The sequence below is a fragment of the Saccopteryx bilineata genome, chromosome 1 (genome assembly GCF_036850765.1).
Source record: "Saccopteryx bilineata isolate mSacBil1 chromosome 1, mSacBil1_pri_phased_curated, whole genome shotgun sequence".
Taxonomy (NCBI): Eukaryota; Metazoa; Chordata; class Mammalia; order Chiroptera; family Emballonuridae; genus Saccopteryx; species Saccopteryx bilineata.
The window spans coordinates 242,854,511-242,869,419 of NC_089490.1; the positions used below are offsets into that span (position 1 = coordinate 242,854,511).

Genomic DNA, 14,909 nt, shown 5'->3' on the forward strand with positions numbered 1-14,909 from the left:
TGGTGAAATTACATTAACATATTAAGGACATTCAAAACTGCAAAGGTTCTATTTTACATCCTGCTGATTAGCTAAGAATTTGCTTGATAACCTAAAAGGCTTTAATCCTTTCATTGTATTAAGTCACTTGTTTTGGTATCTGTTAGTATTGGCTATTTTAATTTGTGTTTATTTTATATTTTTCCAGTCTGCCTCCACATCGGAACATGGGAAATCAGATGAGTATAAATCACAGCATACGAATTAAAGTTAAAAAGTAGAAAAGGGGGATTTGTTGGGGACTGAAAGCCAACAGGGTTTTTGCAGTTTAGATTTTGGGGAGACAGAGGTGTGGACAACTGGCAGTAAGCTGACAGTCTGCCCAACCCCCTACCTCATTTGTTCTGTGAAGTTACTAAAGACTATTTTTTTCCACACCTTTATGTTAGCTATGGTGCTGGATTGTTTATACTAGTCCTACCCCCAGTCACTCGGAAAGACTGGAGGCAAGTTTCTTTTTATCCTTTGTCTTGTGAAGTTAAGATGTTATATATGGTGAAGGTTTTATGCACTTGGGAGAATTCTTGGGATACCTTGAAAATGTGACTTTGCTTTAATGATCTCTTTGATTTGCTAATGGTCTTACTTTGCCCTATAAATAAAGCAGGTTAGGGAATGGAGCTTTGCTTTTTGCACACTATCTCTTGCATTGCAAAGAGACCTCCTGAGCCCATCCTTTTTCTCTAAGCCAATTTTCTTAATTCTGTGCTGTTCCCACTGAGGACATGGAATTACTAGTCGCACTGGTTTGTGGCAATTTCTAGTCATAGCTTTGAAATGCTCATGTTCCTGTCACTACTGCCTCCACTTTTCCCCTGAGGTTATTAAGCAAAAAAATTTTTAAACAGTATTTGTCCATAAATATTTTGTGTTTTTTTTTAATAAAAATGCACTTATCATATAATTTGAACAGCAGACTCTTACTAGTACACTATAATAAGAATTCATCAACAACAGAAAAGAAAATTCTGAGTTTACTGCAAGCTTTAGAGTGAATTACTACAACTCCCAAATACCAGTACATATATAATGGTTAATGTAAAAAAAAGGAAGATTGGTAAGATTACCTATTAATTAAAGTATTTTTGGTCCTAACATATAAAATTTAGCCATCTTTCTCATTGTTCCATTGTTTAAATTATCACATTAGAAAAAAATATAAATAATTACCTGATGTAATTTAAAAAATCTTTCAATCTCTTCTCCATCTCCACCCACATTACTCACAAGCAGATGCCTCAGTTGATCTACTGGTCTAAGTTTATGAAACATAAGACTCCCCTAAGAAGTTAAAAAACAAAACAAAATGTGAATAATACATTTAACCAAGTTTAGCTAGAAAACAACTGACCCTCTTAAATTATTTAATAAAATCCAATGAACAAAAGGATTATACTACAGAGCCATGAAATTCAAAACAGCATGGTATTGGCAGAAAAACAGACAGACAGACCAATGGAACAGAATCAAGAGCCTAGAAAGAAAACCACACACACACACACACACACACACACACACACACACACACATATGGACAAACACTCTTCAACAAAGGAGCCAAAAAATACAAGAAAGCCTCTTCAATATATGGTGCTGGGGGAAAAACAAACACTGCTCTGTGAGACACAAACTAGATTAGTACAGTATGTGCTATTACCATACATAAGATAAAGGTTTATCAAATATTATGTCTAAGAGAGTCAGCCCCTTTTGTATAAATCTTTCGCCTTTTACTAAAGAGAGTCAGCCCTTTTAAGTAACTTTTTTTATTTTTGCAGGGGTCAGTGTTTTCTTTTTTAAATTTAGAAAATTCTGAAATAAGAGTCAAGTAAATACTAAAATTTAGACTATGATAAGAGCTGAAGATTAACGTTATATTATCCATTAATCATGTTGGTACACTATGTTCATTTAAAAAAGAAATGAAGTTGGGTCCTTATTCATACCTTACACCAGGATAAATTCTAAACAGATCCAAGATTTAAAGGACAAAAATAAAACAATAATAGTATTAAAAGAAACAGTGAATTTTTTTATGAATCTCAGCATGAGAAATTTTTTACTATCACATAAATCCTAAAGATAACTTGCAAATTTCTACTACTTATAAATTTCTCCATATTGGAAAAATGTGAATAGACAAAATCAAATGACAAACTCTAAAAAATATGAAGCTAAAATTACAAAAAGTTCACTTGATACACAATTTCTATAAATTAAATAAAAAAATACAGTTCAATAAAAATGTAGGTATAAAACAGAAGAGAGTTCACAGAAAGATAAGGAGTTAAAAAACAGCCACTCTCATTATTAACAAGTTGGCACACTGCACTTGGGCAGGATGTATGAAAACAGCCACTCACCAAGCACCAGCAGCAAATGCATGTATGTATGTACACAGGGTAACTGGCAATACCTATCCCAAGGATAGATGTACATATTCTGGCCAGCAGGTGCAAGTCTACATGCAAGATGACACATGCAGAAGGTTGCAGAAGTATTTATAACAGGAAAATATGACCCTATATAGGGGCCTAGTTAAAATAGTACATCCATATAAAGGAGTAACTTTCAAACATAAAATAGAATGATGAAGTCTTTATATAATGATACGGAAAAGAGCTCCATAACATTTTTGAAATATAGAACGCAAAGTATAATACAGTGCATATAACATGCCACCATTTGTTCAGAAATATATTTGTATTGTTTGTGGATCTGTTACATATCTCTGGAAAGACACACAGATGCTGGTGACACTGGGGTCGGGAGGGAAGGGACCTGAACCAGAGGGAGATTTTACTTTGTTATATCACTTGAATTTTGTCAATGCATTACTATTCAAAAAATAATTTAAAGATAAAAATTTAAAGTAATTTAAGTGAGAATATGAAATAAACTTAGCTTATTTTATTTATTTTGTGCTGCTGAACACCACTGATAAAGTTACATTAGAAAAATTTTAAGTGTGAAAAAGAACACGTTCTCTTTGTTGAATTTTGGGGACTTACAAACTATTTCTTTCTTAAGAATGTTTTAAGAGGAAACATCCCTAAGTACGTAAGTAAATGTCTCTACTGAGCAACTATCACAGAATACAGAAACATTAAATATTGCTTCTCTTTCTGTCTCCACCTTAACAGACCATGTCCTTACCTGTGCTGAGAGCAGTACGAATTTCTTGGGCGGCAGCATGTGCTGCTGTACAACCACTGGAGAGTCAGTTATCGGAATGTGTTCCTTATTTAAGGGTGTGATTATTTTATCTACTTTCAATTCGTCTATTGCAGAAAAAGCCCAGGAATGTCCATCAACACGGGTCGTCATCTATATAAGAAAGAAACTCTTTATACTAATATTACTGAAGTTACATAAAGGACAACCTTTAAAAAGAAAAATGTATACAGACTTCATCGCTAAGTATAGACTAATAAATTAATACATTAACAAATATTTTCAAGTCTGTATTTAATTTTCTACTGTCTCTTCTTGCAATTCGGCATCTTCCATAATAAATAATCTATCCATACCAAAGAATAAAGATAGAATTTTCCTAAGATAAACTATAAATAGTATTTGCTGGAATTACAGTTCTTTCTATAAACAAAGACAGACTATCTTCTACTATGTTTTCAGGACAGACTGGTCTACACTAGTAGGTTCAGTGCTTGTATTTTGCTGATATGTAGATTTCTGCTTCCTTCTGAAGTTATATTTGCTTCTCTAAGCTATTTCTTTAAAAAAAAAAGTGTTTCAATTTTCTAAAATACTTTTAGTATAAAAAATTTCAAGCATCCAAAATTGTTAAAAGTACAATAAATGTCCATATGCCCAATACCTAGCTAGATTCAACAATTGTTAGCATTTGCCATATTTGCTTTCTTCCTTTCAATATATTTTTTCTTTTATTGAACCATTTTAAAGTTATGGATATGATATGGCACTGCTAAATATACTGCTCACAAAAATTAGGGGATATTTAAAAAATAAATATGAAGTGCTAAAATACCCCTAATTTTTGTGAGCAGTATATTTTTGCATGCCTCTCCTAAACATAAGGATGTTTTCTTATATAACTATAACACCATTATAACACTTAAGAATATTAACAATTCTCTAGTCTAATGCCACAAATATTGATTTTCCCCTTTGTCCCAATGTCTTTTAGGTCTGTTTCTGGGAGACTGGAATTTGGTTCAAGTTCATAGACTATATTTGATGGTTTGTTTTTTTTAAGATTTTTTAAATTCATTGATTTCATAGAGAGAATAGAGTGAGAAAGGTAGGGGGAGGAGAAGGAAGCATAAACTGGTAGTAGTTGCTTCTCATATGTAACTGACCGGCAAGCCTGAGGTCCTGAACTGGCAAATTCCAGGTCGAATGCTTTACCCATTGTACCAGCATAGGTCAGGCTATGTGGTTTTTCGTGTTTTTTTTTTTTAAACTCCATACTTGCTTGAGGAGAACTCAAGTACTATCCAAAGGAAATATGATGTATAGTATTTGCATAAAAAAACAAAAGTTGACTTTACTGAGCGTTTCCTATGCACCAGGCAGTGTTCTGAGTGCTATCTGCATGAACTTATTTAAACCCACAGGAACCCCAAGTGGTAGGTGCTATCATGACTATTACAGACAGTTGAGGGCCAGAGAGACACATTAAGTCCTCCGAGCCACAGCACTGAGCCAACTGAAACCTACATCCCAACAATGTACTCCCATTAGGACAGGATTTATAAGTTCTGAATCCTCAGTCTATCACAACATGAGACACACAGTAGGTGCTCAGTGAAGTCCAAAGAATGAAGAAACGAATTTGAGAAAGGTGTGCCTTTCCTCCATACCAACCTCCTACTTCTGCCCCAGAAACTCGGAGGAGCCCTGTCAAGCCATGCACCCACCATAGGGCTTGGCTTCTTCACCCTCTCGTCTACACACCTTTTCCCACTCACCCTAACCAGTGACAGTTGGAACCAAAATGCCTTTAAAGAAATGATTCCAAAGAGTATCAGACATTTACACCCTAGTGGGGTTGGTTTATCTGGTTTGATCAGCACCTCCTGGGGACAGGTGGCATCTAGGAGGACAGATGGGGTAGGACAGGGACCCCAAGGGGATGGAGCAGATGGTTTCTTCTGGCCATACCCTTGGGGGCGCTGGCCTCCTCCTTAGGTCCTCATGGGCTGGGCTGGGCAACCAGGCGTGGGATTGGGGTAGACAGCCAGGGTTGCACTCCCCACCTAGAACCTCTGCACTGACTTCATGGAATATGAAGTGGTATTCCCTTTTAAAACATAATTGTGTTTGTGTGCGTGCATTTGATTATGTAGGAAAGAGAGAGGAAAACAAGACAGGGAAAATGTTGGTATTTTGCTAATGTGGGATTCAAGCTACCATTTTTTCTACTCTTGTGTTTGAAAATTTCTATAACTAGGAAATTGTTTTACCCTGGTTGGGTGGCTCAATAAATAAAGTATTGACAAGGAATGTCAGAGGTTGCATGTTTGACCCCTGGTCAGGGCATACAAGAGGCTATCAATGAATGCACAACTAAATAGAACTAAGCAAAACAACAAGTTGATGCTTCTCTCTCTCTCTCTCTCAAAATAATGAATTAAAAAAATTTTTTTTTAATTTAGGCAGAATTATAAATTAAAAGAACTCATTAGAATAATAACTAAGTCATAATTAAAATGGATAACCTCATAATAACTAAAAACACACATTTAAATGGGAGAAAGATAATTTCAGAAAAGATACAAGCATATTCAGGTACATGAAAAAACATTCCATAAGGGTTTTAATGTTTATGTAAAAGATATTTTTAATGATTACCATGACTTCTAACCTCACAGAGGAAAAACAAAGAAATTAATAGGATACACATTATTTCAATGTGATTTCTAATTATACAAGATTTTTAGAAGCAAATAGTAATAAATCAGAAGGTGAAACTTCTTAAAATTTTCTTCTTCACTTAAGATTATACAAACAGTTCTTTACAATTCTCAGGATGACTCACCTGGGTTTCCATCATTGGCTTTTGGAAAGGAAATGTATCATGGTTGACGCACCACAAAATGTCATTATCTTCATTTTCTGAGGCTGCCATCAGTAGAATTCCTAAAAGTTTAATACATAAAAACTTGATGCCAAATAATATGCATCACAAATAATCTTAACACTATTATTAATATTAAAATACATTTAGCACTGTTATAGGTAAACAAGTTACTTTTTCACACTTCCCCATTTCTAAAGTTAGGCTATATTTTGCCATCAATGATTTCTCAGTTTTATTACTGACTGCAAAAAAACATGTTTAACATATAAAAAATATTGTGACTTACAATCAATGACAGCTAATATTCAATGAAATAGGAGTTCGTATACTGGTTAATTCAAATGTATCACAAATAATGACGAAGTTCGCAGTGTAAAGGCAGTGATAAATATACTATAAAAGCATTATCTCAGCAACACCTAAGCTGATATTACAATTTGATTGTGAAATATGGTCTCCTGTGCTCAATTCCAGCTCCTCTCACTAATTTGCTTTGTTTATAATGACTTTATTGATGTCAATCTTAAATTCACTGGATAGTTTTCTCTGATGGGACTGTAATTAATAAAATGTATAACCAGCTTGTGAAAAACTGAGAGCAATTTGTACCAAGGCAACAGAAAAAGGTTTCTTAAAATTTACCATATAAAAGTTTGAAAAACTTCAATTTGATTACAACATGAAGATAATTAAAACCATACTATTTTTTCCTCAATACACTTCTAGCTTTAAAAGCTTAATTCTATTTATGATAGTGTAAAAAAAATACTTAGGAACATATTTAAGAAGTGCAAGAATCATACACAGTAAAATATACATATACTGTAAGAAATTAAAGGTCTATTTAATAAAAAGATATACCATGTTCATGAATTTGAAGACAATATTATTAAAAAAGCAATACCCTCCCAAGTTGATCTAAATTTTCATCTATCAAAATCCTACCTGATGTTTTGGAAAAAACTGACAAACTAATCAATTATGTCAAAACAACAGTATTTCATACTGACAGGCATAAGAACAGACATATAGGCTAAGGGAATAAAACTGAGCATCTAGAACCCATATATTTATGGGCAATTCATCTGAGACAATAATGCCAAGATAATTCAAGGGGAAAGATTAGTCTCTTCAGCAAATGGTGCTGGGAACTCGATGTCCACATGCAAAAATTATATCAGACCCCTCCCTTACATGATATCAAAAAATTAAATCAAAATAGATTAAAGTCCTAAATCTAAGGGTGAAAACAGGCCCTGACCAGTTACTTGCTCAGTGGATAGAGCATTAGCCCAGCATATGGATGTCCTAGATTCGACCTCTGGTCAGGGCAGTGACTATCTGCTTCTCTCCCTCATCTTCTCCTACCTCTCTCCCTCTTCTTCTCCCACAGCCAGTGGCTCTATTGGTTCTAGCATTGGCCCCAGACACTGAGGATAGCTCAGATGATCTGAGCACATCAGCCTCAGACCCCAAAAATAGCTTGATTCATTTGAGCATTGGCTCCAGATGGGAGTTGCTGGGATCTGGATTCAGACTGGGGCACATGTGGAAGTCTGTCTCACTGTCTCCTCTCCTTTTACTTACATAGAAAAGGTTTCAGAATAATTAGAAAATCAAAACAAAGATTTTACAAAAGCTTTCTCATCATGGGATGTTTAACTAGAATTTACTTTTTTTGTCAGTAAGATTTCAAATTTTTCCACAAAAAACTCTTCACATACATAGAGATGGTGACCCAGCAGGTATGAATCAGGAAAGTCATTTGAGTTCTCCTAACGACACTGAAGGAAGAGAGTTCGGATGCTATTACAGTGGATATAACACTAATTTTGACCAGTGAGTTTATATACATAAGGCTAATAACATCTAAAATTAAAACAATTTAAAAGTATTTTTATATTTAAAAAGAACTTCTATATTTAAAAGTTACTATAGTTTTTATATACTTACCCACTGACAATGCTTAAAATACAATATCAACATAAAAATAGTTCCTGGATAAGAAACCAAAACATTCTTTTAGTGGAAAAAAATCCCTTTATGTTGAAATGCCTTCAATTACATTCTAATTTTAATAATTTTAGAAATCTAATCTTCAATATGACAGTATTTCAGAACTTACCTTTACTGTAGAGAGCTTTATGCACCTTTGAAGGCTTTTCCACTGTTGAGGATGCTGAGAACCCGGGAGGTAAGCGGACGTGAACCAGTGTCAGTGTATTGGGTCGTGCAGATGGCTGCTTGAATGGACAGGTGCTGAAATACAACCGTACACCTGATGACGGGGTAAAATTACAAATCAGTCACGGAAAATAAAAGAATCAGGTACATGTGTAATTAAATCAATTTCAAAGAGAAATCCAGACCTCTGCTAAAGCCACCCAGCACTTCTCTGACTGATCTTAAATTACCAGGCACCTCCAGAAGTGGGTTTCCACGACTGTATCATGTAAAATTCAGAGGTGAATCAACAGATTTTGGCAAAAAGAACCGCAACTACCAGCGTGGGAGCCTGTGCTCCCGTCCCGGCTCTGGCACCGGGGGTTGGCGCCCGTGGCTTCTGGGCCTGCCTTTACATCCACACGACTGAGGACCCTCCAATTTCCCGAACTCCGCATTTTATAAATTATTAGTATGGCTTTCTAACTGACAGAAAGTAAAAATTTCTCATATATTTCTAATCATAAAATTCCAAGATTATTAAAAGTTATAAAAGGAATAGCACATATAAATAGAATAACGTACCAGCATGGGTGACAGCCAATAGCTGACAGTCCAAAGACTCAGAATTTTCAATCACTGCTATCTGAACAATTGGTTTAAAAACAGAACGATCTATGGTCCTAAAAAAGAAAAGGAAAAAAACCCAAAAAAACACCTAGTGTATTTTTAAAACATGTCTATTAATTTCTAAGAAAAATTTTCCTTCAGCAATTTTACATGTTAAAATATGCTGAAATAGTTTACTACTAACTTCTAAGGAAAGTAACACAAAATAGCAGCAGGAACTGGCAAAACCTCTTGAATGTGTGTTGCTTACATAACTGGTTTTTAACTGCTGGTCTGGTGCCAGTCCTCCTAGTATACTGGTGGTTAAAAACCACCGGTTTACATTAGTTAATACTTCTTTTTTTCTTTTCCAAGTGAGAGGAGGGGAGATAGACAGGCTCCCACATGCATTCAGACTGGGATCCACCTAGCAACTCCCATTAGGGCCATGCTTGCAACTGAGCTATTTTTAGCACCTGAGGTGGAGGCTCCATGGAGCTATGCTCAGTGCCTGGGAAGATGTGCTGGAACCAATCGTGCCATGGCTGTGGGAGAGGGAGGGGAAGAGAAAGAGAGAGAGAGAAGGGGGAAGAATGAAGAAGCAGATGGTCACTCCTCCTGTGTGCCCTTACCAGGAATCGAACCCAGAACTTCCACACACCAGACAGATGCTCTGCCCCTAAGTCAATCGGCCAGGGTCACATTCATTAATATTGTTAAGAGTAACATTTTTCCAGACCATAAGGAAGACTAAATGTATAAATGTATATAGGGTAAATGGCTAATGGGGAACAAGATGTTCTCAGAGCATCAAATTATCATTATAAAAATTAACACTAATAAAATAGGAGGAAAAATAAGCCTTTATAACGAAGAGATCTGGTGAACACCACCTTCACCAACTGTTCAAAGGTAGGAACTGGTATTATGTGCATTCTGATGTGATGCTACAGAATCCACATTACCTCTGTAACATTAGCTAAAAGATATCTTGAATCTAATGAGAAAATAAAGACATTTAGAAAATTATTGCCCTTTCCCCCCAAATGTCAACATTTTAAAGAAAAAGGTGATGGAAGTTCTGATCTATATTAAAAAAAGTAGCCCTGGCTGGTTGGTTCAGCGGTAGAGTGTCAGCCTGGCGTGTGGAAGTCCCAGGATCGATTCCTGGCCAGGGCACACAGAAGAAGAGCCCATCTGCTTCTCCTTTTTTCCCCTCTCCTTTCTCTGTCTCTCTCTTCTCCTCCCGCAGCCAAGGTCCCACTGGAGCAGGGTTGGCCCGGGTGCTGAGGATGGCTCCATGGCTTCTGCCTCAGGAGCTAGAATGGCTCCAGTTGAAATGGAGCAATACCCCAGATGGGCAGAGCATCATCCCCTGGTGGGCTTGCTGGGTGGATCTCAGTCAGGCACATGCGGGAGTCTGTCTCTCTGCCTCACTGCTTCTCACTTCAGAAAAACACAAACAAACAAAACAAAACTAATGACCAATGAGCTCTGACTGAATCTGGAAAAACATGAAATGAAAAATTGGTAAAAAGAATTTTTGGAACTATTAAGTAATTTTAATATGAACTAATAATTATAAGATAATGTTACAAAATTCTTAATTTTTAAGGTGTGGAATTGGTATTGTGTTATGCAACTTAGGAGATGGAACTGAAAAATTTAAAGACAAAAGTCATGACTTCTGCAACTTTTCAAATGGCTGCTGACAGAGTGAGCCAATGAGGCAAACTGTTAATTGATAAATTTAGATAAAGGGTACACCTATTTCTACCACGCTACACTTTAATATTTCTGTGGGTTTTTTTTAAAAGATTTTATTTATTCATTTTCAAGAGAAAAGAGAGAGAGAGAGAGAGAGAGAGAGAGAGAAGGGGGGAGGAGTAGGAAGCATCAACTCTCACATGTGCCCTGACCAGCCAAGCCCAGGGTTTTGATCCAGTGACCTTAGTATTCCAGGTCCACGCTCCATCTACAGTGCCACCACAGGTCAGGCAATTTTTTTTGTGGGTTTTAAAATTTTCCAAAAAAAGTTGGGGGAAGAAAATGAAACCCTTTGTTGTAGATTATCTGTCTTGAGAATTTTTTTGGTCACTTAAGGGCAAAGAAAACATACTGATTTTTCACTAGGTTATCTGCATATAGCAAGGAATAATACAGGACCAAAGGATAACAGAGGCTGAAAATTTGAGGCTCTCGCTATGAGAATAGACTCTTGTAGCTGAGTTAAATCAGTTGCACCAGAAGTAAACTGCAGATCACTGTGTCATAAGACGGCTTCTAGCTTGGCTTCCAGCATTTATTTAGGAGCCAGACTTCAGGCAAATCACAATGTTTTTTAGTTTATAAGAAGACAATGTGAGGAACATTTGAGATCTCGCTCCCCAGCATATGTTATGCTGGCTCAAATAAACTCCTACGAAAATTAAAAACAGAAAAAAAGAATACAATGCAGACAACACAACTACAGAGTTCTGCATTTCCACAATGCACTCGCATCAATTATCAGATCAATAACTTACACCGTGCAGGCCTACTACAAAGATGGAGCAGTTGCTGAGGGGAGCTCGCAGGCACGCAGTTTCCTAGATAAAACACCTGTAAGGCCTACCTACACCACCTGAAGTCTCAAAGAAAAATACATGTTCAGCTGCACTTTACACAGTAAAACCAGTCTGCCTCCTTTTTAGAACCTCCAACATAAGAATAAGAGTCCCTAGCAGCTGTATTTCAAACACAACTTACAGTATCATTTCCGTCACCCTCCTCATCTTTAGTAAAGTTCGCCCGCACATGAGATGTCCCACAATAAATCACATATTACCTGGCAATGTTTCCAGCAGCGGAGACAATAGAATTCTGTGACACCGAAGCAACTCTGCTCATTCCTTGTCCATCGCTGCCCAAATCATAAACCTGTAATAAAAAATTGTAGTCACTGAAACTTGACTATACTTTTCAAAAAATATTTCATTCATTTAGAGAGAGAGGAAGAGAGGAAGGGCACGGGAGGGAGAGGAAGAAGGAAGACAGAACAAGGGAAGGGGGAGGGAGTGGGAAAGGGAATATTGAGCTGTTCCTGTATGTGCCCTGCCCAGGGATCAAACACGCAACCTCTGTGTTTCGGGATGATGCTTTAACCAACTGAGCTATCTGGTCAGGGCCAAAATTAACATTTTAATACAAGTTTATTAAATAGACTGCTGTTTTTAGAAATCTTTCTGTTTTGGTATCAAAACATTTACAGATTTAAAATTTTATTTAGAAAAGGGCCCTAAGAAGTTTGGATGTTTCTTACAAAGCACACAATTCACAAAAAAAGTCTAAGAGTGACTGAATCTTTTTCTTTAAAAACAGGGGTGCTATTCCCACCTTATATGGTAGTATAATATTAATAGTTACCTGTATTACTCCTTTCTCAGATCGTGTATATAAAATGTTTCTAGAATTATCAATTGCAATTTGAACAATAGGATCTGAAAGACAAATTAAAAAACCACTAAAGATCAACAAACCAAATACAGTAAACGTAAAACAAATTAAAATTGCTAAATTAGAAAGTGGCATCTTTGCATTCAGGCACTTTCCTCTTGCTTTGTAGAAAGTTCTAAGTTATTTGTGTAAGAACAAAGCCAAGAATAATTAAAAAAAAAAAAGTAACATATAAATACTGTGACTAGGTTGAGAACATGAAAAAAGAAGTTAACCTGTCCTCTAAATTTTAAGCCAAACCATAAACAAGTTCTAGATTGTTTGGTCACTCAACAAACATTTAACAAATGTTTGCTATAGGCTAGAAACACATGAAATAACTATACTTAATGGATTCCTTCAAGAAACTGCCAGTTTAGTTTAATAATTCACTATGTGAATTGAAACATTTATATAAGTCATAACTTTTTAAAATTTTTTACTTTTTGTGACAGAGACAGAGAGACATAGAGGGACAGATAGGAACAGACAGACAGGAAGGGAGAGAGATGAGAAGCATCAATTCTTCATTGTGGCACCTTAGTTGTTCATTGATTGCTTTCTCATATGTGCCTTTACCATGGGGCTACAGCTGACCCAGTGACCCCTTGCTCAAGCCAGCGACCTTGGGCTCAAGCTGGTGAGCTTTGCTCAAACGAGATGAGCCACATTCAAGCTGGCGACCTTGGGGTTTCGAACCTGGGTCCTCCGTGCCGCAGTCCAACACTCTATCCACTGTGCAACCGCTTAGTGAGGCCATAACTTTTTAAAATTAATTTACCTTATTTCACTGAAACATTTTAAAATTATTCCACCTGCTTCTCTCATTTTCTTTTTTTTTTTCTTTTTTCTTTTTTTTTTTTTGTATTTTTCTGAAGCTGGAAACGGGGAGAGACAGTCAGACAGACTCCCGCATGCGCCCGACCGGGATCCACCCGGCTCGCCCACCAGGGGCGATGCTCTGCCCACCAGGGGGTGGTGCTTTGCCCCTCTGGGGGGTCGCTCTGCCGCGACCAGAGCCACTCTAGCACCTGGGGCAGAGGCCAAGGAGCCATCCCCAGCGCCCGGGCCATCTTTGCTCCAATGGAGCCTTGGCTGCGGGAGGGGAAGAGAGAGACAGAGAGGAAGGTGGGGGGTGGGGGTGGAGAAGCAAATGGGCGCTTCTCCTTATGTGCCCTGGCCGGGAATCGAACCCGGGTCCCCCGCACGCCAGGCCGACGCTCTACCGTTGAGCCAACCGGCCAGGGCTTCTCTCATTTTATTAAAAACTCATATACATTCATTTTATGCTGGGAACTTGTTCTAAACCAGGCAAAACATGTAGATGTCAGACTAGTTCCCACACATGCTCGTGTTTTGCTTTAATAACTCATGTGTAGCTGTTTTAGACTCATGTGCTGTGATGCTACATTTATAGGAACTTGGAAATAAACCTACATTGTTTCTGTTTTCTAATCCCTCTTCCTTTAAGAGACCCTATAAATATGTAACACAGGTATTTAATAAGACAAACTTAGTTAAGAATGAGAATTTCTCAAGAAAATGTTAAGTCAACCTGTTAAAAATTTATGTTTACCAAATGTATTGTTTGCTACTTACCATCTTCTGAGAATGTAAATTGTAGAAATGATGGAACAAGAAAAGAAAGTGAGCTCTTTGAATGGTTGATTTTCCTACATCTTTGGCTAAACCAACCTGCTTCTGCCTTAAAAGGAAAAAATTGAGAGAACTTGTGAATGTAGGTACCTCCATCATAGGCAACTTGTATACTAGTATTTACAAAAATCCTCAAATCTTTGTGAAATGCCAATAACTGTAAATAAAGATATACTACTCAAAAGCAAGGACTGTGTTTAGTCCTGTAATAAAAAATAGAACATGTAATTAGCTATAATTAAATTGCTGCCTGCAATGAAATCAGCTATGTTGACATCAGAAACTTGGTAGTACTATGCTAGTGATCTCGTATTTTCTCTTAAAAACTATTTCAAAGTATAAGGAATACACTAAGCAGAGTTCATAAGTGCCCAAAGTATGCAGGACCGAGTTACTTCTGCTGAAAGGAAATGTTAACAAGAGCAGCTATCACCATCATAACCTACAATCTTCTCCGCACTGACTGAGTTTGCCCATGCAAAACCATTTTCCAGTAAGAACAAAGGTAAGAGAAACTCTGCAAGAAGAGGTATAAATGTAACATAAAAAAAAAAACAGCTGAGCTTGACCAGGCGGTGGCGTAGTAGATAAAGTGCGTTGGACTGGGATGCCGAGGACCCAGGTTCAAGATCCCGAAGTCACCAGCTTGAGCACGGGCTCATCTGGTTTAAGCAGAAAAAGCTCACCAGCTTGGACCCAAGGTCGCTGGCTCGAGCAAGGGGTTACTCGGTCTGCTGAAGGTCCATGGTCAAGGCACATATGAGAAAGCAATCAATGAACAACTAAAGGTGTCGCAAAGAAAAACTGATAATTGATGCTTCTCGTCTCTCTCCGTTCCTGTCTGTCTGTCCCTGTCTATCCCTCTCTCTGACTCTCTGTCCCTATAAAACAACAACAACAAAAA

At 37.1% G+C, this 14,909-nt stretch overlaps 1 protein-coding gene across 1 annotated transcript in view; it reads right to left on the reverse strand.

Annotated features, from left to right (window-relative positions):
• The window catches only part of NUP155 (nucleoporin 155), a 63,603-nt gene that overhangs the window by 39,327 nt on the left and 9,367 nt on the right, over window positions 1-14,909 (reverse strand). The window contains exons 7-14 of the mRNA XM_066239976.1: window positions 13,949-14,054; window positions 12,281-12,354; window positions 11,703-11,794; window positions 8,852-8,949; window positions 8,229-8,381; window positions 6,062-6,162; window positions 3,196-3,366; window positions 1,210-1,320 (exon numbers count right to left, since the gene is read on the reverse strand). Coding sequence (XP_066096073.1) covers window positions 1,210-1,320; window positions 3,196-3,366; window positions 6,062-6,162; window positions 8,229-8,381; window positions 8,852-8,949; window positions 11,703-11,794; window positions 12,281-12,354; window positions 13,949-14,054 — 906 coding nt within the window. The remainder of the gene's footprint in view (window positions 1-1,209; window positions 1,321-3,195; window positions 3,367-6,061; window positions 6,163-8,228; window positions 8,382-8,851; window positions 8,950-11,702; window positions 11,795-12,280; window positions 12,355-13,948; window positions 14,055-14,909) is intronic.